Genomic DNA, 23237 nt, shown 5'->3' on the forward strand with positions numbered 1-23237 from the left:
TTAGGTGAGAAAATCTGAATTTTATAAGATCCAAATTGCATAAATATTTTCTTGTAGACGTCTAATTTTCATTAATATTTTATTAATGTTATAGTTCTTTATATTAAAGATAATATTTTTATCTTCCTTTAATTGTACAAAAAGAATATGGCCCAGTAATAATTATTAAATAATTTTAAAATGTCTACTTTACAAAATCTTATAAAGTCATGATAAAGCATTTACCATTAAGGGCTATGAAATAATTACGATGTTTGAGAAATTAAATATTTTTCAAATATTAATATTTATGTACAATTATTAATCTTTGGTTTAAAATAGTAGTTTGACATTGCATAATCTCTTTCCATATTACTTCATTGACTTTTATCAACTTTCATTTACATTGATGTATATTTCTAAAATAAGTGAAAAAATTATCCTATTGCAAATCTTATAGTATTGGTATTTTGAAACCCAAAGAACCCCCCCAAAAGATTTTTTTTTCATTCTTAGTATTAAGATTATTGTTTAGCCCCATATACTTTTGATACTTTTACTGTCATTTATTATTTTTGTTTGATTTTATTTTTAGTTCAACTCTTGATGCAAAATCAGAGGAAGCTACTAAAATGGAAAAAGGAAAATCAACATTAAACAAAGTTTTGGAATCATTGTGCACATATCACCAGCAACAAATTTTGGCTATGTTGAAATTTCTAATTCAAGAGAAAAATGCTTCTTCACTTTGCAGTTGCAATTCTTCAGAATCCCAAAAATCCCTCACTGAAGATGATTTGCTTGGTCTATTCTGTAGTTGTGATGAATATAGACTAACGGAAAGAGGGTGTTTACAAAATGAAAGACAAAGCTCTGGCTTAGCACCTCTTTCAGTGTGTATTAAAGATTTTCATTGCTTATCTTGCCAAACTATAGCTATTGAGCACATTAAGACAGTAGTTAGTAGAGAAATTGCCAACAATTACAATCCCCACAGGTGCTGTTCTAGATTAATACAAAACTGTAACAGTCATTCTACAAGATCAACTTTTTATACTCCTCTTTCTTTACCTGAAGTATGTGATCTGTCAATCAATATTAAAGATGCTAACAGATCTCGGAGCCCTTCACCACCACCATTATCACCCATACAAACTGAAGGTTTTGAAAAACTTAAAGATTCAATCTCAGGCATTTCAGCTTTAGAAAACAACAAACTTGAAGCAATTATCAATCAGCCTCCATCTCTCATACCAGCAGAAGACAACAATAGCAATTATGAACATGAAGGTAAAATACGCAAAGCAAACACATCTGATAACTCAGATGATTCTCTGCTCATAGCAGAAGAAAACAGTCATTTTATAAATCATGAAAAAATTGACAAAAGTGAAAGTACTACAATTTTTCAAGATTTAATGGAGCGAATTAATGAAAAGTTAAAATCAATTGAAACTACAGATATATCAAATCTCATAAAAGTATCTAGTAATGATAGTAATACTGAAAGTGATAATCTAAGATTAGGTGATTTAATAACATCTCTTTTGCATAATGCAAAGGCTAGTGATTATAGTTTTATGGAGTTATTGAGTCAACATGATAAAAAAGTAGAAAATAAAATTATACAGACAAGATTTCGAAAGCGTCAGGAAACCTTGTTTGCAATGCATAATTCTCCTGATTCATCTTTGTTTAGAAGGCAGTCTTTACAAATAAAGAGAGAAATTGCTAGCCTTGATGAAAATTTTGCAAGAAAAAAGTCATCTGAAAAAATTTCAAAGAAATTGATCCGCAGTGATGATAAAGTATCAATGGACAACAAAGAAGCATACATTTTAGAAGACTCTGCTTTCCAAAATCCTAAAGTCATTCAAAATTCAAATCATGAAGAAGCATCCTCATTTTTGCCAGTTTATGAAATACAATCATTGCAACTACCTCTTCATAGTTTGGAAACGAACTCTAATTTTGACACAATTTCAGAAAGCTTTACAGCTACACCCCCAGAGAAAATGATCATAACAAAATCACAGAAAGAATTTATAGCTGAAAAGAAAATACAAAATCATAGAGAAAATTCTAGGTTAGAAAATCATATTCCTCTGAAGGATGATCTTACTGGACTTTTAAACAGAACTAGGCGAAATATTGTGCCTCCTGGATGGTATTCTGTGTACGTAACAAATAATTTTGTATTTAAAAAATCTCCCAAGGCCAAGAAGTCTACAGAAAAAGACACCATGAAAGATCTTCAAGTTGACAGGTCAAAAAGCATAGACATAAATGAAATTGCAAGAAATACAAATTTACAGGTTGTTGTGGAACGATTAGAAGATACTATAAATATGGCCAAAAATACATTGGATAATCAGCCATTATCAGAAGGATATAAAATATCCAAGAAGTTGAAGGAAGATGTTCATTGTAAAGACCAAAATGCTACTGGAAATTTGGACCTTTGTGTGAGTGAAACATGTAAAGAACAGAGTTTATTATCAAATTCTAAAGTGTCATCCAGCAGCAATAATAAAAGCAGTTGTCTTGTGACAGTAGAACGTGCAGGTGTAATGGATCAAAGATTTGATAGCCTCAAAAAAAACCACTTAGATTTGGATAGTTTGACTTCACAGACCAGGTCTGAAGCTGTAGAAAATTCTTTTTCCAGTTACTCTAGTCCTATCAAACTCATGTTTCTCTCAGAGGTTAATAGTAGTGAAGGAGTCAAATATACTTTAACATCCGTCAGTGCATCTAATGCAAACCTCTGTTCTTTTGAAAAATACCCAACTAGCCCATCAATAGGAAAAGAAACTGAAAAAAATAAGACTATTCCAGATGCATATTTTGGTGATTACAGTTGTAATACAGAAAATGATACTTCACAAGGAGAACAAAAAAAACCCAATTGTGCAAAAGAAACTTTAGAACCCTGTTCATCAAATGTAACTGATATGAATAGTTGTAAACAACAAGAAGAATGTTTGGATAAATCAAACACTTCTAGTGAATCATCTTTAAAAAGAAAACCAGGTAGGCCTAAAAAAATTGGTCCTCAAGTTGTAAAACAGGTTAAGCGACCCATTGGAAGGCCACCAAAACCTAAAGTTGATAAGATAGAAAGCACTATACGTAGAAGTGAGCACATCAGTGTGGGGAAGAAAAGCACAGAATCACTAGTGTCAGGCTTAACTGAGGGTATTAGTAGAAAAAGTATCACAGTGACTGTTGTTTATGGAAGGTCAAGAAGAATTAAAAGGCTTGTTTCAGAAGGTAGCCTAGGCAGTACTTTATCTTTAAATAATGGTAGGGCTGATTTTTTGCATGAATATAATGGGCTGAAACATAATAAAACAACAGAAATTGGTTTGGGTGAAAGAAAGAATACCATACCAAGTTTGACTACTGAAAAGGACATCTTTGCATCTGGCTATGAACACATTAGACCTATCAAGAACAAATCTGTGTTACCTTACCCTTACAGCAATATTATCTGGACAAGCCAGAAGCCTTTGACAGTAATCAGGAAACCTGGTAGACCTGCTAAAGTTAAAATCTCTGGCATCTCTGTGACTGTTAATAGAGTTTCACCTCAAGAAAGAAAAGTGTGTATAAGCAGCTGCTTGCCTCCTATCGATCAAGATAGCATGCTAGAAAAAACCCTATCAGAAGAGAAACATGAATATCAGTGCAATAAAATGGATAAAACAAAGAGCACTCAAACTGATTTATTTGAGGAGAGATCAAAGAATATGGCTTCTCCAGTACCTTTGAGGCATTCTGTTAGGGACCGAAAGCCATCATTGCATTTTTTACATTCCCTAGCATCTTCTAATTCATTTGCTTATAGAAACAACTTGCTACGTAAATCATATAAACTACATTTCCAGAAAACTAAGGATCAAAAAGAAAAATGCAAATACTCAAATATGAAAATAGCTTCCAAAGAAACCTCAGGAGGTAGAAATTTAGCTAATATAAAAAAGAATCCTGATGATGGTAAATTCACAACTATTAATGAAGTATCTTTGGATCCTATTTTTTCATCAAGCCCCTCACTTAGGTGGTGGGCAACTACTACTTCAAATGATTCCTTGTTAGAGGAGCTAAACAATAGATTTGAGCAGATAACTAATGCTTGGGTGCAAGTGAGTAGAAATGAAACAGAAAATTGTCTTCATGAAGCAAGAGGCCACTTAGAAGAGGATGGTAGTTTTAAAGTGCCAAGCCCTTTGGAAACTTGCCTTTTAGAACTTGAAGTCTCACCTGTAAAAATGCTTTTTCAGAAAAAGTGTGACATGAATGAGCTTTGTACATGGTTTATGCAGACAACAGAAACACAGTCTCTTTCACTAGTTAGAAAAGCAAATGCTCGAAATCCTTTGGAAGTAATCAATACCAGAGGAATCAAAGTTGGAAGCAAACAATCTGATCATAATACTGGCCTTTTCAGAAAGCACTTTAAAAAATTTGCACTATCCTCTCCTTCAAAATCAGCAGGGAAATTGCAGATATTGCGTAAAATTGTTAGATCTCCAGTCTTAAATGTGAAAAGTAATTTCACACTAGCCAGATTGAGGAGAACTGAATTCAAGAGACTACAGCATGAAAGATGGAGACAAGTAAAAAAGCTTCACAATCATGGAACAGTTGATTGGAAATCTAAAAGAAGAAATTTAAGATTTTTCTGCCAGAATCAATTTTTAAATAAGACTGCAGGGGGAACAAATGCTGACATCACACTTCAAGGAAAAAGCACAGCCGAAAATCAGCAGTTGGTCTTAGCACCTGAAATCAGGGAAGCTTTTTTGCAACAGAAGGTAGAGTTGCCTGATTACAGCACACATGCTAGTTTAGAAAGTATTTTAAAATTACATGCTAAAGAGAATGATGAGACCCATTACAGCCATAAAGATTTTGGGAAAGTATCAAGACAAGGAAAAGTGTGCTCAAGTTCTTGGAGATCAAAAACCTTTAAAGACTGTAGGATATTTTTGAGGAAAATCAATCATATTGAACAGAGAAATCCATTTCAGCTAAATACAATCATATATTCTCCTGAATCTGTTGAGAGTGGAAGTAATCATCAGACTTATATTGAAGATGCAAAGCTCTGTAACTTAAGATCCCATTCCACCCGACAAAATTCTCTTAAAAGGCAATCTGAAGCAATAGAAAAATCCAAAGCAAATAATTCTTCATCTGACACTTTTGCTAACCAACTTGATGGCAATAAATTAGACAAACATATTAAATTTGATAAGAATGATAATTCTGATAATTCTGAAGTTCTTAGTAAATTGAATAAAAGAAAAAGACCCTCATGGAAGACCACTGAAATGTCAACAAAAAGACATAAGCAACAGTCTTGTAACAGTGGACAAATGGCAAACTATTATTCAAAATATCAACTAGGTAAGTTTTTGTCTCCCTGATTATAACATTTCATTGTAGGTTTCATGAATAAAGTATAAGTAAATAGGTAAAAAACACTTTGTAAGGTTTTTTTCCTTCTCAAAAACATTTGAAAAGCTATAACTGCTGAATAGGTTGTTAAATTTCAAATAAGCTTTGCCCTGTATCTTCAAATTTTCAGACAAGAACTAAAAAGAGAAGGCATAGACATTTTGATCTAGTTGTAGAGGGGTGGAATGAGACTAATTTTGTTGATAACTTTATTTTTAAAAAATTACCTAGACATTTGCACAAAAATTTATCTTAATTAGCTGATTAAAGAAATTAAATTATTTCATCCTTAAAGGTTTAAATGTATTTCACTTAACACACATAGGCAGAGTGCCAGAGCAGTGGTGGTAGCTACAGCTGGTAAGACATCACAATTATTTTGGAGTGTGAATCTCATCCACGTTGCCACTCCTTATTCCTGTCCTTGTCCTGGGTGCTGAGTTGGTCTTATTTTACTTAACAATTAGATAATGAGAAGCCTTTCAGCTTAGGTTCTTCATTTTCCTTACTTGCTTCTACTCAGAAACTAAAACCAAGCTATCAAAAACCATATCAAGTATAAGAAACACAGTATTTGTGCTTTTCAGAGACTCTTTCCATAAGCAGAATGCTACTTTCTGGCTAAAGTTTGATTTTCAGTGTTGGTCTAACCTTTGGCAAAATTTGTTTTATTTACGCAATGAAGCCAAGCAGTACAAGATATTTTGGTGTGATTCCTATTGTCTCATTAACAAGAAATAGTGCGATTGTAAATTTGAGAATGAACAAGTTGATACTATGTGTTATTATTATATAACTGTGCTATAAAATTTAAAACTGAGGACTTAAACTTTGTTATTGTATAATAAAAACAGGCATAATAACTTATTTAAAAGAAAGCATAAATGTGGAAATATAGTGAACTTTGGGGCTTTAACATAGTAAAACAGGATAGTTAACTATTTGGAAACCAAAATTTTAAAATACTTATTTTAGTAATATGCTAACTAATAAGTTAAACTAGTCTTTTAAATAATATCTGTGTTATTATAATAAAGAAATTGAACTTAAAATATGTTTTCTGTTTTTCAGCATAGGCAAGGACAGGATTGCAATAAATTTTGAAAAAATATGAATATCCAATAATTATGAACAACCATGTCAATTTTTGTAAATAACCAATAAAAGGGGAAATCTATAAAGAAATAGAATAATTAAGCTTAATTCTCCCCACAACTTTTAATACAGCATCCTCATTTCATACAGTCAGTTTCCAGAGGTAAAATATTCTGCATAAAGTTTTAATATGATATCATGTTTGATCCTTAAAGCCTAATTAGCATATCTTCTCAAGCAAAGAACATGAAATTTCTTTGGACATGGCTATACCTCAGCAAATATGAGGTCATTACAGAAAAAAATAAAATGAAAACTGTCTCAGTGCTTTTTCTTTAATGGATATAGAAAGACCTTTTGCATTTCAGCTTTTTTTTTCAAATTGGTATTTTTTAATAGAATTGTTCTTCATACTGTTTTCTCATTTTAAAATGATATATACAAATATTCATTTCTCTTTCCAGAACTTCCTGTTATACTTAGACTTTTATTTACCTTTTGCTGATAACTTTCCTTCCTTATTTTTTCTGTAAGACATTTTAGTTTTGTTTTGTTTTAAAAAGTACCATTTTTACATTAGCTTCTGATTTTTAAGTGTTTCCTTAAGCTTCATTATTTCAGATTTTTTTCATCCTTCTTAGTATTCTCCATTTTATTCTCTTCATTGAAATTATTTTTAACTGTATTATTAGATTTGTTTTCATTACTCTTTACCATAGCATAATATGTGACCAGAGTCTTGGGGATAAACAAAACATTGTCAGAAAAATTTGGAACTCATGTTTAATAAATTAAGAAAGAATTCTATTGATGAAATATTTGTTTAGGAATTTGGGTTTTTTGTTGTTTTTGAATTATCATGAATCTTGGTTTCATAAAATTTGAGACATAGTTTAATATATTTGGTTTGAATTTTTAATATACTTTTATTGTGGTACAGACCACATGTTAAATTTCATATATACATATATATATATACACATATATACTTGACATATGTATGTATGTATTTATTTGTAGATAGATATACATATATATTTATAGGACTCGGCAGATATTTTAGTGTCATTGAGAGATGCAAAACAATATAAAAGCAGAGCCTTTGTCCTTTAAAAATGTCCTAGAGAGAAAAAATATACAATGGAAAAAGGTAAGTAATAAGACATTGACATATAATGAAGTACCAATAAATGGTATTAATGGATTTCAAAATTCAAAAAATGATCTCTTTAACTAGAAATATTTTTCATTCACCATTTATGTGCTTTCTGACAAGTTTTAATAGATAAGGCATGTCCCTGCTTTGGTTTATCAGCAATAAAAGATTAAGAACCAAATAGAGATAACTATAATACATTATATTACCTGACAAATTGATGAGAAAGTACTATGTGAAGTCTTAGTTAGGAAGTTCATTTAATGACATGGGGTTAAAGCAAAGGCAGCATTTTAATTGAGTTATGTAATATGCAAGCATTCCACATATTGGGAAGAGAATGAATAAAGGCTTGCAAGTAGGAAAGCCCAGGCAAGAATAAGGAGAATCAGTCCGTTTTCTTGGAACTTCTAGTGCTTGAAGAAGAATGGCAAAGCATAAATTGATGGAAGAACAAGATGATGTAAGATTATAATGGGCTTAGACTTTACAAGTGCCTAATATGTGCCAGGCACTATGCTAAGTACTGGGGATACAAATTAGAAAAAGAATGATAGTGTCTATTCTCAGTTGAGCTAGAGTCTAGAGAGAGCTTATAGTGCAATGGAAGACAAAAAGAAGCTGGAAAGGAAGGGGCAGTATCCAAGGTGGGTCATCTTGTTCCATGGAGTTGCAGAGTTACAGATGGGAAATTAAGTAAGCTACAAATACTTTTATCCTCCATAAAGGAAGGCTTTAGAAGTTCAGAATGTTACCCTTTAATCCCTTCATCAGAGAGAGGAGGTTAAGAGATCCAGGGCTTGAATTAGGAGCACGATGAGGAGGGGAGCTACGTTGTTCCCTGAAGTTGAAACCCAACAGAACTGCAGATTCAAAGAAGAGTTAAAGACGATTACGATAGAAGGGGTATGAGTAATGAGTTAAGAGGGGGAAGGACACTAATTGGAGGCTATTGGAATAGCCCTGACTTAGTGGTAAAGAGAACCTGTATGAAGGTGGGAGAAGCAGAACCAGGGAGAAGGGAAAATGATAAAATGAGATGTTATGGAAGTAAAATGAGTAGGTCTTGATAACCAACTGTGCTGTTCTTTTCCTAAATTGTCATGTCAAAAAATAATCCTGAGAACACAAATATAAGAGATAGGGTGAATATTTGCCACATATAAAAGAGCAAATTTATGTCAAAGAATGTGGGGGAGGGAACAAAAGAACTAATATATACTCTACCTTTCTGAATGCAACCTAAGATTAAATTAACCTTTATGAGTGCTATATCATCCTCTTCAATTAGAGCAATCTTGTAGTCCTCCAAATCTCCCATACCATTTTTAAACAAATTTATAATCTTACCTCCCCTTTTTTAAATGAATTTAGTTTTTTAACCCATCTTACTCTGTTTGATCTAAAGGATCTAGCCTAATATCAGGGGAAGAAGGGGAACCTGACTGTTAATCCTATATGTTTAGTACCATTCTTCATGACAGTCAAAATTATATCCCTTCTAAATCTTCTCCAGATGAAACATCTCTAGTTTCTCCAGCTGAGTTTCCTTATGATCACAATGAGAATTGATTATTCTTGAAATCAGAAGTTGTTAACCTTTTTTAATATCATGGACCCTTTGAGCAGTCTGGTGAAGACCTTGAGCCCCTTCTCAAAAAAAAATGTTTAAATGCAAAAAATAAAATACATGTGATTATATAAAGGAAACCAGTTGAAATATAGTTAAGATATTTTTAAAAACAAGATGATGAATCCCAAATTCAGAATGCCTGTTTTGGATAATGTGTTTCGTAATAAAACCTTAGTATTTTTTATTGTTCATTAGGTTCACATGTTCATAGTTTGCAGGCATTTAGTTCTTTACTTTTTTGAAAATATGGACATTTACTTAGATCTAGTCCTAGGGCACTTCTCCCATTTACTATGACCTTTCAAAGTTCACGCAGTAGTTCAGGAAAACTAGTATGTAGTAGTTCATTTGGGACTAGTGACTTTGAACTTAGTGAAAATTATTAAATCTTTATTTATCTTGGGTTTCACTTCCCTGTCTAGTTTTTTCATTTTATGCTTCTTAGCCCAAGTATCATTCTCCTTAGCAAAGAGACCAAAAGACCATTCTATCTTCTCTCAATTCTTCATGGTCAATGAAAAATGCCCAATTTGGAGTCATTATTTGTGAAAACATGGACAAACCATTTAATATCCCTGACTCAGTTTCCTTATCTGTAAATGAGAGGGTTTAGACTAAATATAATTTAAGGTCCCTTCTAATTATTAAGTCTGTGGTTCTGTCATTGTCAAATCCTGTCAAGGAAAACTCTTAGATGTTTTATAATCCTTTTTTAATAGCTAGACTTTTTTTTAAAAAGCAAAACACACTGCTCTCTTAATTAGAAGTTAAATGTAAGGCATTATTTTTACACAAGTGCTCTGTGATTTCTTCCAAATAGGGAGCTCTCAGAATGGAAATTTACTTTATTAGCTCATATTGGAACTCATCTGTTGTAGAATTGGTAAAGTTCTTAGGAATTTGGAGGTTATGACTTGCCCTTAGTCATATAACTGTTAAATGTAAAAGTCAAAAAAGTCTAGATCCAGTTCCTACTTCTGTACCCAACGCACTATCAGTAGGCCATGCTGCCTCAATGAGACATTATGTTGTTCAAGTATGTGTTTCATTTCTCTGGAAAAAGAACAAAGAAGCTGTAACCCCTTTCATTTAAAAATTTAAAAATCCAATTTAACAAATTAGGTTTTCAAAATAATTTGTGGAGAGTTTATAAAAGCAAGTTCTTATAATTCTATAGCATTTACTATGGGCATTTAATCCTCACAATTACCCTGGATGATAGATACAATTATTACCCCTATTTTACAGTTGAAGAAACTGAGACAGTCAGAGGCTAAATGACTTGTCCTGGAATCAGAAGAACCCGAGTTCAAATGCAGCCTGAGATACTTGACACTTCCTAGCTGTGTGACCTTGGGCAAGTCACTTAACCCTGATTGTTTCACATCAAGGTCCATCTCCAGTCATACTGATTCATATCTGGCCACTGAACCTGGATGGTTCTAGAGGAGAAAGTGAGGCTGTTGACTTAGCACAGCACATTCTCACTCAAATCCAATCCACATATATACCCTGGCATCACCACCATGGATGCAGTGGTCTCTTTCTGGAACAAAGGAAAACAACTGCATCACCTAGCTAGGAAGTACCTGAAGTGGAATTTGAACTCGGTTCTTCCTGACTTTAGGTCCAGCACTCTATCCATTTATCACCTAACTGCTTCCTGTATGTCATCTCTGTTCATTTTGCCAACTTAATGGACAATAAAATGAGCACTGTTAACCCTCCATTTCCAGTCTTCAGAAATACTTATGTCTACATGTCTATATTTAAGTATGTGTTCATATGTTTGCATATGTATGTGTTATGTGTGTTTATGTATATAGTGTAGATGTCTACTCAAAACATCTATTTTTTTGGAATTAAGTGGTAAACCTTAGTATACCTTAGGTAGAGGGCAGAATGTGAGATTTGTAACATGAAAATAAGTTATCATACATTCTCTTACTAACTATTGATTAGTTAGGCATGTTTCAATCTCTGAGCTTATTCATCTATTAAGTAAAGAGAAGATATATTTGTATTAAAATATTCTTTTTTCAAAAATTCTATAGTAACATCAAAATTGTATTTTGGTAATTTATTTATTCTAATGTTTCAAATTTGTACTTTTAATGTTTGATTTTATTGTTTTTGTTACTGTTTTTCAAATTTATATAGCTATTTTTTCAATAATTGAAAAATGGTCATTGAATTGAGAACTCTTAGGTCAACAAAAGATCCTTTCCTAGAAGATGAGGTCATTTTAATGCAGTCAGTACATTCTGCATATAGCATGATGGATTATCCATGCTGTTATACTTGAATTTTTAAGTCAGTTTTTTCTTGTTAGAATGTTAAATGTCAGTTGTTTTCTCTCTTTCACCTCACCTAAAGTTCTTGAAAGCTTTTTTGCTTTGTGAGTCTTTAGAATATGATCTACTAAGACGCTGGAGTTGCTATTGGAAGTCCTATGAGTACCAGTCTCCAGTTCCTCTTAATCACTGTAGACTCCAGATTAGCTTTTTCTCTCATAAGTAAGTACTCAGAGTCACCAAGCTCCTCTTTCTTAGCTGACTTAAAAAAAAAGCCAAACTGCTACTCCTTGAGTATGAGTTTCCAGATTTTCTAGTTCTTTTAGTGTGTACTTTTCCCAGATTTCTTTGGTACAAGCTTACTTTCTTTACTTTTTTATCTAGAACTTAAAGGATGCCAGTTCATTGTTCATAAAAATAAAAAATTAAGCCATTTGCATCCTGGTAGGGGATATTGGGAGTGAATGGTATGACATTTTCCTCTTTTTCTCACCATCTTCACTGCTCCCAGACAAAGTAATCTGGAAATTGGAGAATGCATTTCTTCTTTTTTTTTAATATTTTAATTTCCCCCACTTACAGGAAAAATAATTTTTAAGATTTATTTTTTGAATTCGAGTTCAAAATTCTTTTCTTGTCTTTCCTCCTCTCCCTTTCATTGGGAAGGCAAGCAGTTTGACATAGAATATTCATGTGTAGTCATACAAAATGTATTTCCATATTAGGTTGTAAAAGAGAATGCAACCCCAAAAAATATGAAAAAGAAAGTTCGAAAAAGGTTACTTTAATCAGTATTCATACTAAATCTGTTCTTTAGGAGTTGTATAGCATTTTTCATCATGAATCCTTCAGAACTGTCTTGGAACATTGTCTTAATTAAAATAACTTAAATCTTTCACATTTGATCATCTGTTTAATATTGCTGTTATTTGTAAATGTTTTTCTCGTTTTGCTTACTTTTGCATCAATTCATGTAAATCTTCCCACATTTTTCTGAGAGCATCTTGCTTATCATTTCTTATGATAGAAAAGTGTTCCATCATAATCATATACCACAACTTCTTCAACCACTTCCCAGGTGACAGGGATTCCCTACATTTCCAGTTTTACCACAAAAAGTTCTGCTATAAAAATTATTGTACATAGAGATATAGACCTAATAGAGGTATTGTCAGGTCAAAGGGCATGCATGAATTTTTAAGCCCTTTAGGGATAATGCCAAAAATTGTTCTCCAGAATGGTTGAATCAGTTCACATCAATTCAGTAATGTCTCAATTTTCTCACATCTCCTCCCAGCATTTGTCATTTTACTCAATCTAAATAGGTGTGAGGTGGTAGCTCAGTTGCTGTAATTTGCATTTCTCTAATCAGTGATTTAAAGCATTTTTTGCCATATGACTATAGATAGTTTTTATTATATCATCTGAACATTGCCTGTTTATATCTTCTGATCGTGCATCACTTGGGAAATGGCTCTTTTTTTCCTGTATATTTGACTCAGTTTGCTATATATTTGAGAAAAGTCTCATCAGAGAAACTTGTAAAAAAAATTTTCAGTTATGATTACTGTGTATTTATTTCCCTTTATCCTATTTTTTCCCCATTTGTTCCACTCTCTCCTTTTACCACATTCATCCTATTTTGTGTTTGACAATGTCTTTCTTGATCTATCAGCCCCTCCCCTTCTCTTATCTTCTTCCTCTCCTGCTTTCCTGTAAATAGATTTCTATATCCAAATTGAGTATGTATGTCATTTCCTCTTTATGCCAAGTCTCATGAGAGCGCTCCCCATACTTTTCTTATCTTCCCCAGCACTGTAAAAGCTCTTTCATGCCTCTTTTATGTGAGATTTACCTCAAATCTATCTCTTCACCCTTCTCCCAATGTGTGCCTTTTTCTCCATTATTTTTTTAGATATCCCATCATATTGAATTCAAACCCTTACTAATAATTATAAAGTTCTTAGAAGCTACAAATATCACCTTCCCATGTAGGAATTTAAACAGTTTAACGATATTGAATCCTATATGATTTCTCTTCCCTGTATCCCTTTTTATGCTTCTCTTGAATTTTGTATTTGAATGTCAGATTTTTCTATTCAGCTCTGGTCTTTTCAACAGAGATACTTAGAAGTCTTCTATTTCATTAAATATCCTTTCCCCCTCCTGTTTTTTTTTCCCAGTTTTGCTTGGTAGGTAATTTTTAGTTGTGATCCTAGCTCATTTGCCCACTGGAATATGATATTCCAAGCCCTCTAATTCTTCAGTATAAAAAGTGCTAAAGCTTTTGTTACCTTGAATGTAGTTCCATAATATTTGAATTGTTTCTTTCTAGCTGCTTGCAATATTTTTTCTTAACCTGAGAACTCTGGATTTTGACTGTCCCTGGTGTTTCCATTTTGGGATCTCTCTTCAAGAAGGTATTAGTGGAATCTTCCCATTTCTAAATTACTCTTGGGTTCTAGAATACCAGAGGAGTTTTTCTTAATAATTTCTTTAAAACATCATGTCTAGGTTCTTTTTTGATCATGACTTTCAGGTAGTTCAATAATTCTTAAATTATCTCTCTTTAATCAATTTCCAGGTCAGTTTTCCTAATAAGGAATCCACATCTTTCCCTTTTTTAACTCCTTTGATTTTGTTTTATTGCTTTCTAATGAATCATGCCCAAATATCATTTTTTAAGGAATTATTTTTTTATCTCCCTTTCCATTTGGCCAATTCAACTTTTTAAGTTCTTTTCTTCAGTGAATTTTTAATTCATATGTTTTTCCATTTGGTTCAATCAGATTTTTAAGAAGTTATTCTCTTCATTGAATTTTTGTTCCTCTTTTAAGCAGTTGGTGTATTGTTTTTTTTTATATTGTTGTCTTAAGCATTTTTGTGCCTTCCCCCCCCCAGCAATGTAGCACATTTACCTAGAACATTGTAGTTGAAGTAGTTTGCCGTTTCATTCTCTACTGTGTCACCCATTTTACTGAGAAACTGAGGCAAATAAGAGTTAAATGACTTATCCAGGTCACAGGTAAGTGTCTGAGACTGGATTCGAACTGAGATCTTTCTGACTCCAGATTAGGTGCTCTATCCACCTTACCAACTGGTTTAGGGCCATCTCCAGTCATTTCTAGCCACTGGACCCAGATAGCTTTGTTGGTGACAGTGAGACTGGTGACTTAGCACAGTACCCCCCTCACTCAATTCCAATTCACTTGCTTGTCATAGCATTACCTTCCTCATGTCATGGACTTCCTTAAGAATGAAGGATAAAAATCATTTTTTGACCTCTTACCAAACTATTCTTTTTTTTCATGATTTTTTTGTTCATCTATCATTTCCCCCCCAAAAAAAATTTTTTCCTCTTCCTCTCTGATTTTTATAATCCTTTCTGAGTCTTTTCAAGAATTCTTTTTTGTTCTGAGACCAATTCACGGCTTTCTTTTGAGTTTTTGGATGTAGTAATTTTGACTTTGTTATCTTCTGAGTTTGTGTTTTGATCTTCCTTCCTTGTCATAGTAAATTTCCATGGTCAGATTCCTTTTTTTGTTGTTGTTAGCTCTTTTTTTCCTAGCCTATTCCTTGTCTATCTTAATGTTAAAGTTGGCCTCTGCTCTTGTCATTTTTCTTTGTCATGTTTTGACTTACTAATATGCCATGATTGTCTTTATAGAATTCTTAGCAGTTACTGAGGCTTTGCTTTATTACCAAATCCCTACATAAACAATGAAATTATGAAAGACCATAACTATTTTCAGAGCTACATCTGAGGGGTCTGTAAGTTTTCATTTCTTCTAAGGCGATGTGATCCAAGAAGTGTATTTGCTCCTTTTCTGCCCTTTGCTCTGGTTTATGAGTATAAGCACAAGTGGCCTGTGCTCTGGTCTGTGAGTGAAAGTCTGTGAGCTTTTCTACCCTGAAACTTTGACCAGGGTCCCCATTCTCCTGGGGCCACAAACTGTGGTACACTAGTGCTCTTTCTTACTCTGGGACAGTGAACCAGATCTGTGTGTACAGTGCAACAGATTCCTGCATCCAATGCCAACAAAAGGTCCCCTGTAAATTTGACCAGCTATTTTACCCCCTTGCAATCTGTGAACTGACAGGTCCATTTCTCCTACTCTGTTAAATCTTATAATTATTTCTTCCTTTACATATGCTTTTTTTTTTTAACAAATGATGTGGCATTGTAAATCCAAATAAAAAACTTAGGATCATGGAATTAAAGTGCCAAAAAAAAAAAAGTCTGTTTGAATATACGATTTATCTAGGAAGAGCAAAGAACTTCTCAGCAAAGGATATTTTTTGACCTAGTTCTAGTTTCCCATTGATTTCTCCAGTTAGCAGAATTAGCCATTATAACATTACTTGGTGATGGCTAAAGGAGGAAAAAAAGGTAAATCAGAACAAATCAAAAACATTGGTACTAAAGTGAAAGTTTTTAGGACACTGTGTAGGGAATTTGGGCTGCCAAAAGCCAACCCTCAAATGTTCTCCAAGTTTATTAGAATCCATACATTTCTTTCTCTTTGGTCTGGCTCTAGAAAGAATGATTATACAAAAAGTTGTGAATCTGTACTGTCCACATTTTTTGGATATTTGCCATGAAGATATTACTGTATTTATCTCTGCTCTCATCTAATATAAATTCAGAAACTAAACCTTACCCAATTAAGTTCATCTTTACTAAGTAATTAAGATCTAAAAAATGTCAAACTTCTACTTTCATTATCTCTTTGGTTCACAATCTCTAAAGTTCAAAAATGTTTAAGATTGTACCCCTCAGGTCAGCTTCAGCTGGGTGACCCGGTCAGGAATATCCAATTTCCGATCTAGCTCAGTGACTAGCCATGTGAGGAGTCACTTCACCTCTATTTTCCTCAGTTTCCTGAGGATAACAATTAGGAATAATAGTGAATAGATCACTGGACCTGGAATCAGACTCTTCTAGCTAGGTGACCACCCTAGGCAAATCACTTCACACAGTATGCCTTAGTTTCCTCTTCTGTAAAATGAGCTGGAGAAGGAAATGACAAACCACTTCAGTATATCTATCAAGACAGCCTAGAAGGGTTCATGAAGAGTTTGGTTGAGAACATTGACCTGAAGAATGGGTGCCTTTTATAAGATTCAGAAGACTCATGTCATTTTTAATTGTCATGTTTTGACGACCTATCTGCCATGATTGTCTTTATAGCATTCTTAGCAGTTACTGTGGCTTTGCTTTATTACCAAATCCCGAGTGTCTTACCCCTACATAAACAATGAAATTATGAAAGACCATAAGAATAGAGTTCTTGAGCCTTTACCCTGATACCCCATACCAAACCTAACCAGCCCCTTTCCAAGGAAATTTTAGGCAAGTGTATGAAATGCATAGTTCCCCATAGTCCAGTCAATGAAAACATTTATCCAAAATTCAATTTGCTACTTCAGGAATGGCATCATTATCTAAATAGATGAGAATATGATGTAGTTACATTCATTTGCCCTATACCTGTAAAAAAAATGCGACTATTAGCACAAATCTCCAGAATACTTTGAATGTTGATTACTGCAAAAAATGCTTCATAGGGTGATCTCATATGCCAGAACTCTGAGATTTTCAGCATGTTTTCTTCTCAACAATCCTCTGAAGTATAGCAGAGGGCAAAATCAAATTCCAAAATAACTGATTATCTTTGACTTCATTTTTTTCTATTAATAACACCACCATTCTCTTTTATCAATGAGCCTTGAAACATTAGGCATATTGCTCTTGTCTTCCTGTCCCTTGGCCCTCTTACATCTAGTGGACAAATCCTGATACTTGTGCCACTTGAGTGTCTTCTTTCCATTCCATTCTAATTACACTGGCCCTATCATAGTTCCTTTCTCCTCCCGCCCTTTGCAATAGCCTGATCAGTGTCTGCTCTTTCTAGTCCATTACTGAAGCATTGCTCTGGTCGTGTCATCCTTACTGTTCACCAGCTGATAGCACCCCTCCCTTTGCCAAGTGAAATCAAAAGCAGTGAGGTATAGATCTGAGGGGCTCATACACTTAAGCTCTGTGTGTGAGGAATTGAGCCAATAATTCATCTTGTGGCTCATTTCCCACATTTACAAAATAAGAAAATTAGACTAAAGAATCTTTCAATTTTATTTCCACATGATGTTTCTCTAATGTCTTAGCTGGCTTAAAAGTTGCCCAGTTATCTGAGGTAGCATAATATAGAAGAAAGCCATAATTCTAGATTCATTAGACCTGATTTTTTCCACTGTTTATGGATGTCCTTCAACCTCAGTTTCCTTATCTGCATATTAAAGGAGTTGGGGGCAATGGAGTATTGGACTAGATGACCTTAGACCTCTCCCACCTCTAAATCTATGGTTTTAGTGTCCCATTATTCTCTTAGCTTGTTCTCCAACCAAATTGAATCATTTAACATTTATTGAACACACTTTTGAATTTTCTGCCTTTTTTTCCTTATTCAGAATGTTCCCTTTGCTTGAATGTTCCCTTTCCTCCATCTCTTCTCTTGAAACTAGACCATTTAAAGACTTACTTCAGATGGCATCAACTTTATGAAATATTTCTGAATTCCCATATCATTTTGCACTGGTAACTGGCACATACTTTGTTCATACTGATTTGTGAACCTGAACCTGACCATCATAAACTGTTAGTTCATAAGTCTTACACTAATGCATCCTTCCATCTCTCTAACAGATGAAGTAACATACATGTTACAAAACACCCCTACTGCCCTATGAGGTTGATAATCATTTAAGTGTTTAAATTTTTTTGTGTTGATATTATTCCATTTCACAGCTGAGGAAAATAAAGCTCAGATTAATTGACTTGCCCAGTTACAACTGCTCAGGGATGGAACCTTGAATATAAGTCTGTCTCCTCATTTTAAGTTCACTTTCCACTACACAGTTAATCATACTGTCATAGATTCAGAGCTGGGAAGCAACTCAATAGCCACTTTGGACTAATGTCTTCCTTTTACAAATGCAAAATAGAAGACCTAGAAAGGCTCCATTACTTGCCCAAGGTGACAGAGATCACAATTTATGATGACAGAATTTGATCAGAGGTCTTCTGACTCCATAGCAAATACACTTTATGTACCATACTCTCCAAAAACAACTTAGCTAGTTTCATACAATTAATAATTAAAGAATCTTAGACTTGATTCTAGGTTTCCGTTCATAATACAATGCTTTTTCCAACATGCCAAGGCTTCTTAATGTTTTTTTTTTAATATCGTGAATCCCTTTAACTGTTTGGTGAAACCTATGGAACCCTTCTCAAAATACGGTTTAAATATGTAAAATGTTTAGGATTACTAAAAAGATCAGTTATATAGAATTATACTTATCAAATTTTTTTCCATCCTAGTTCATCGTCTAAGGATCTGTAGATCTCAGGTTAAGAAATTTCATATTATATTCTCCATATTTGTTGAATAAAGCAAGCTTGTGTTCTGGCCTCCCCCCTAGGTCAGGAATTCCCTTCGATTCAAGTACTTGGCCTCATCGGAAGGTCTTTCTTTCTCTGAACACTTCGTGTGCAGCACTTGTATTTGTACACAAGTACTTGATAATTGCTTACTGACTTTGATCCTGCTATACGGCTGAATCGTGAAATTCTAGTCATTGGACTTGATGGTATAGGCAAGAACCAAAGAGACCATGAAAGAAGGGTTGTCAGGTGGAGAGTTTGGAAAGGTGATGAGTGAGCTTCTGGTGGTCTGGAAAGGATCATATACCAGCCTGCTATAATTCTGTGGATGTTAACATCTTTGATTGCCTTCTCTGAATCCTTTTGTCTTAACAACCATATATATAGAAACACCAAAGTTTGGAACAAAAGTTCTTTTAGACTGGATCTCAACTCTGGTCCATGGTCTTGATGTTTTTATTTGTCCTCTATGTATGTGTGTATAGATAGATAGATAGATAGATAGATAGATAGATAGATAGATAGATAGATAGATATAGATATATAGACATATATATTTGTACTTTTGAACAAATATATGTATGTGTTTACTTCATTATTTTAGGATCTATGATTTCATCAGTTCAAGTGCATCACCAGCCAAATAAACTAGAAACCCCAGTACAATGTACTAGATATTCTTCAAGAATTACTGTGGTTGAAAAATTGATCATTCTGTGGCTAACCCAATATGACCTTAACTGGACTGTTCCTTGAATAACAGTCTGTCACTGACACAAATTAAGCCTTTCCCAGCTTGATAGAAATGGAATAAAGTGATGCATTTGGAGACAGTCCTGTCTCAGACATTTAAAAGCTGTGGGTGATCATGAGTAAAACATTAACTTCTCTTAGCTTTATTCCTTATCTATAAAATAAGGGAGTTGGACTTGGACCTCTAACTTCCTTTCCAGTTCTAAATGTATAAATGTTCTAGAATTTTTCTAGGAATCTAAGCCAATCTAAAACTACATTTTCTTAAAAAAAATTCCTAACATTTATTCTTTTTTCACTTCTGTTGTCTGTGATCTTTCCCAAAAAACAATGACTTCACTAGATATATTTGCCAGTTCTTACAATAATCTGTGATGTAGTTCTTCCTAGGCTGAGTGACTTGAAACCATTAAAGGCTGCTAGATATTTGAGAGAACTTTTTTACTGCCTCCTTAGTCTTCTTTATGAACTCATTAATCAATTGTTTTAGTTCACTTTCATCCAAAAATCATTTTCTTTGAGAAAACAGAAGCAAAATGGGAATTGAGAAGCTCTGCTTTCTCTTTATCATCTATTATTTTTTCATCCATTCCAAGCAGTTGTTCTTTTTTTTTTAAATCATTTTCTCCAGGATAAATTTTTAAAAATTATTTTGTCTTTAACAACAAATTTTGTCTGTTAATTCTTAGAATAGATCATGCTTTCATATTGGTCCTCCATTATTTGCCCTTCTATATTTTGTACATTTAATTTGATGATTCCCCTATATATCCATTCATACTGATTTGTTTAGATAACTTCCCCCATACCTTTTCTTTCTAAACAAAATTACATTGTTTGTTTTGTCTTCAAAACTTTAATTCTAGAAACTTTCCATCCTACTTTGTTGGACTACTGCAGAATTTTGGATCATGGGGTCCTATCTTTTATTTCTCTGGACCACTTAAAAGTGTTATAAAATCTGGGGTACATGTGAGGCCATGCCTGGTTTTCCTCTATCCCAAATGCTAATATAGTGTAGTCAGTCACTTTCTCACAATTATTTTCACCTTGGCTTCCAGTTCCTCCTTGTGAGAATCAGATACAGAATATAATTTTCCTTTGCTGATTCCTTCACATTTTGAAGGATTAAATTATTTTTATTTAAACTAGTCAAGAAATTCTTAGCTACTCAGCTTTGGGCAGAAAGCTCCAGATTTTATAATAAATGAAATCCTCCCCTTGACTATGTGTCAGGCCTGTGGCTTTTCTAAGCTTACCATCTATGTTTTTGTTGGTTTGTAATATATGCCAATACAAATATCATTTGTATCTGTTTCTGTTTTTCACCCAAATGTTCATTAGCTTGTGGAATTTACTCTCTGGGTTGTGAACTTCTGCACATGAGTATGTTTTCTTAATGAGCAATTCTGCCCACTCTCCTTTTTGCTGTTAATACTTTTTGAATAACGTATAACTTCCCATGACCAAATTTCAGTTCTGGGTCTCCAACCACCTTTCAGGGATTCTTTGGAAGTCAAACATGCCTCCTTCTTGTGTTAGCATCTCTAGTCCACTTTCTTTGTTACCCAGGATTTGTGTTTTCTTAATATCAGTGTTCAAAGTGATTTTATTGCTAGATCCTGTCTTGAATTTTTGTCTGGTAATATTTTGAGGTTGTCTTTCCTGTTACTTTCTATGTCATCTAGAATGGGGAATGCTCTAGGCATCCCTTTCAAACTAAAACTCTTTGGACTAGGTTGCAAAATCCAGACATTCTCACCAGCCCATAAGTGTATTCTCTCCATGGCCAGGAGTCTTTCATTCCTATGTCTTAAGCCATAGTCCAAAAATAAAAGTAAAAAGGAACCAGCATCTTGTGGTACTGTGAGAGTTAAGTGAAAGCCAGTTGCCCCAAGTCTTGTTCTCTGGACCTCATTATACTCATCTGTAAAACAAGGGACTTGGATTGAATGATCACTGATTTTCTCTCCTGTTCTAAATCAGACCATTTATGTTAATAAAAGAAGACCAGCTTATAACAGGGATTTTTTTCCCCCTTTTGTGGGTCATCCTGTTTCTCAGTTCAGTTCTGAAGCTGCTATTAGAAGGTACATGAAGCCCTGGTGGAAGCTCTCTTACTTTGGATGCTTGATGATACCTGTTGAACTTCAGCTTATTAATAATAAATGTTGGTGATGGCATGAAATGCAGCACCGGTCCCCGAGCACTAACCCTAACCCCTGAAAACTGTCAGGAGACTCCAGAGCCAAGGGTGGGATAAAAATTGAGGCTACTCCCTGCCCTCAAGTAGCTTGTTTTACTGAGGAAGGGGAAATATGAAGAAAGAGAAGCCTGGGGGTGACTATGGGCAAGGGCAAGCTGCCTTAGTTTCTTCGATTGTAAAAGGGGGGTAATGACAGCACCTGCCTCTCCAGGTGGTGTGAGGATGCTTAGCACAGGGCCCAGCCTAGGTTGGGCCCTGAGGACAGGTGCCTCTTTGGTGGCCAGGGCCCGTGGTCTGCGGGTGTAGGGCTGGAGGGAGATGCCAGTGCCAGGTTGCCAGATCATCTTCGATGGAGGAAAAGCAACGTGATGGTGATGAAAGGGCATTGTCCAGCACCTGCAGAGTCTGGCGGTCCTGAACTTGGCCAGAAGTGCAACAGAATCCTTTCATCATTTAGAAGGCATCAGAAAATCTAGAATATAATTATGAGCATTTTCTTTCTTTCAGAATAGTCTAGGATTTGGGGATTTTTTTTTGGGGGGGGGTTGCCATCAAAACAGAAGAGTCTACCACTGATCACATTTATCAGGCTAATCACTTCTTGGTTATTGAAGGATAAGATAAAGTTTAACCTTGAACCGTAACTACAATCCTTAGGATTTTCCTTATTATAATGTTGTTTTGTTATATCATCCTACAGCTGTTGGACACATGAACATTCTGGAACATTGCGGATTATAGGTGATTGGGGGAAGACAATTGGAATAAAAGAGACCCTGCCCAGGGAAGAGATTGAGGTGATTCTTGGAAGGGCCAGCTGAGCCTCAGGCCTCTGCCCTTCCCCCACCTCTCACCCTGCTAGTGGAGAAATGAAATGACTTTCCCTTCTCCAGTCCCAGTTAGATCTGGCCAGGAAGCCAGACCATGAACATGGTTTAGTGGAAAGAACATTGGATTTTAAGTCAGAAGACCCAGTTTTGAACTTGAGCTCCACCTCTTGAAGGTGTGACCTGGGACAAGTCATTTCACTTTTGTGGTCTTCATGTGGGAGTCATATTCTGATCTCTAAGATTGCTTTTCAGCTCTACCCTGTGATGGGAAGCCCTCTATGGAAAGACACCTCATTCTCATCATTTGAGTAGGCGCCTGGTGTAACTCCCCCACAGTAAGCCAGCCTGCAGCCCTCCATAGATGGTACCAAGGGTTGTCAG

General features: G+C 34.4%; 1 protein-coding gene across 6 annotated transcripts in view; it reads left to right on the forward strand.

The window, feature by feature from the left end:
• Positions 1-23237, forward strand: part of LCORL (ligand dependent nuclear receptor corepressor like) — a 149439-nt gene that overhangs the window by 119191 nt on the left and 7011 nt on the right. For 4 of the 6 annotated variants that reach the window (XM_074229718.1, XM_074229721.1, XM_074229722.1 and 1 more), the window contains one exon: positions 575-22823. The exons of 1 other annotated variant lie outside the window; for it this stretch is intronic. In XM_074229718.1, the coding sequence (XP_074085819.1) occupies positions 575-5414 (4840 nt within the window). In that variant the 3' untranslated portion in view covers positions 5415-22823. Of the gene's footprint in view, positions 1-574; positions 22824-23237 lie in introns of those variants that run through there. One more of the 6 variants, XM_074229719.1, reaches the window with a different exon arrangement.

This window comes from Macrotis lagotis, chromosome 3 (genome assembly GCF_037893015.1).
Source record: "Macrotis lagotis isolate mMagLag1 chromosome 3, bilby.v1.9.chrom.fasta, whole genome shotgun sequence".
In the NCBI taxonomy this organism is placed as follows: Eukaryota; Metazoa; Chordata; class Mammalia; order Peramelemorphia; family Peramelidae; genus Macrotis; species Macrotis lagotis.